The 2014-nt window shown below is 54.4% G+C and overlaps 1 protein-coding gene across 1 annotated transcript; it reads left to right on the top strand.

Annotated features, from left to right (window-relative positions):
* Positions 1 to 463: 463 nt before the first annotated feature.
* Positions 464 to 1615, top strand: IUM83_15053 (uncharacterized protein; the record flags this gene model as incomplete). Its single annotated transcript, XM_067939839.1, has 1 exon — positions 464 to 1615. One exon carries the CDS (start codon positions 464 to 466, stop codon positions 1613 to 1615), a length of 1152 nt encoding a protein of 383 aa, XP_067791319.1.
* Between the last annotated feature and the right edge of the window lie 399 nt (positions 1616 to 2014).

Here is a 2014-nt window from a genome sequence, read left to right as displayed (position 1 = left end):
ATTGGTCACTGTCACATTCCACATAGAATAGTCCAGTGATCACCTTTTCACTGTCACAAGCGAAAAGAAATATTTCGTGGGTTTGTGACAGTTGCACAACAATTTAAGAGTTGTCTTGAAGGTCGAGCATACTAAAACTTGATTGAGTTGACGATCGGCCAAATGTGCCAAGTTGCGAGCCGCAGAATCACCGAGTGCCGTAAACTTTACGGCCTCATGCCAGACGGCCTTGCACCCAATGCATGTACAATGCTGTAGAAACAGCAGCAACGGTTATTAATCACTGGGATGTGCTCTGCCCGTCGGCAGTGCCGACTCGGCACCGTGGAGCTCTAAACGTCCGTCATCCGATTGCTGTGGTACGGTAGGTACAGTCCAGGGAGCAGCATGCGCAGGACACCGGGACGACCACACTTCTATTCGACGAGTAGAGCGCAGCACCGCCGGACCGACCAACTCCACTATGCGTCTTCCCAGCCTCCTCCTCTGCCTAGTTGCTGCCGTGGCCGGTGTTTCTGCTGCTGCCACCCAGTCCGCTGGTCAGCCGATTCTATTCGCGGCTACGTGGACCAAAGAGACCACCAACGGAATTAACACGTTCAAGCTCAACACGGCCGACGGTTCCTTGACCCCCTACGGCATCACACCTCTGAGCTTTGCGACCAAGGGCCTCAACCCCACGTACGTCCAGGGCTCCAACAAGAAGTTCTCGAACGGACAGCGTGTTATCTATGCCCTCAACCGCGGCACCACTACCGGCTACGTGTCGGCGATGACCCTGCAGTCCAACGGTACTCTGAAGGTCATCAACTCGCAGGAGATGAAGGGCGGATCTCCCGCTCACGTTGCGCTCAACCCCAATGAGGACTTCATCTCGGTTGCCAACTATGCCGGCAGCCTCTCACTGTTCCCGCTCAACGCTGACGGTTCTGTCGGTGCCGAGACTTTCTACCAGGACTTCCCGGTTGGCAGCAAGGTCGTCATGGACAACCAGGCTACGGGCCACATCCACAGCACCACGTGGCTGCCCAACTCGAATCACGTTATTGCTGCCAACCTGGGCGGTGACGAGCTGCTGCAGTACGAGCTTGACGCGACCAAGAAGACACTGAAGAGTCTTGCGACCGTCAAGCGTCCGGCGGGCTCAGGACCCCGTCACATGGCGCTCCACTCGAATGGAAACATCGCGTATGTCACGAACGAGCTCTCGAACACTGTCGGTGTCTACAAAATCGACACGAAGGGGGCTGTTCTCTCTAGCACTGCTCTCCAGGAGGTTTCGACGCTGCCTGCTGATTTCACGAACACCAGCACGGCTGCTGACATCCACCTCTCTAGCAACGGAAAGTATGTGTACGTGTCGAACCGCGGCCACAACTCGATCGTCACGTATCAGATCAACGCGGACGGCACGCTCAAGGCCTTGAACTGGGAGAGCTCGCGCGGTGTGACCCCTCGTGGCTTCATCATCTACAAGGAGTGGCTGATCGTTGCGAACCAGGGATCGGACGACATGTACGTGTTCAAGGTGAACGCCAACACTGGCGCGCTCACGTACACTGGCAACTCTTACAAGATTGACGGAGCTGTGAGCCTCTACGTTGCGGAGTATTAGACGGTGAGTGCGAGGAAGAACTACGTTCATAAATAAAGCTACATTGCTGTTGCGTGCTTAGCCTATATTTTTGTTGGCAGGCTGTAGCTACAATGGCAGCACTGCCAAAGAATTGAGGGTATCCACGGAGGCCAAGTTTTATAGTAACGTTACGCTTACTTCAGTGAGGGGTGATCTGCGCGCAGTACAGTACTGTATGCCTCGCATGTGCTACAGTAAAGTATCTAGTCGGTACCATTGAGTCCTGGAATCGCTGGTCATGCCATTTCCAGGTTAGCGGTCAAGTTGGCGTCACCGAATAGCAACCCAGCTGGGTTTGGTAGTAGCCTCCAGAATAACAAAGTGTAGCGTTCAGGGTTGTTGATCCACACAACGATGTTATCCCAACTGTGTTGACGG

This window comes from Phytophthora cinnamomi, assembly GCF_018691715.1.
Source record: "Phytophthora cinnamomi strain GKB4 chromosome Unknown Contig40, whole genome shotgun sequence".
In the NCBI taxonomy this organism is placed as follows: Eukaryota; Oomycota; class Peronosporomycetes; order Peronosporales; family Peronosporaceae; genus Phytophthora; species Phytophthora cinnamomi.
The sequence above is the reverse complement of the archived record's forward strand: the minus strand, read 5'-3'. Positions and strand labels throughout refer to the sequence as shown.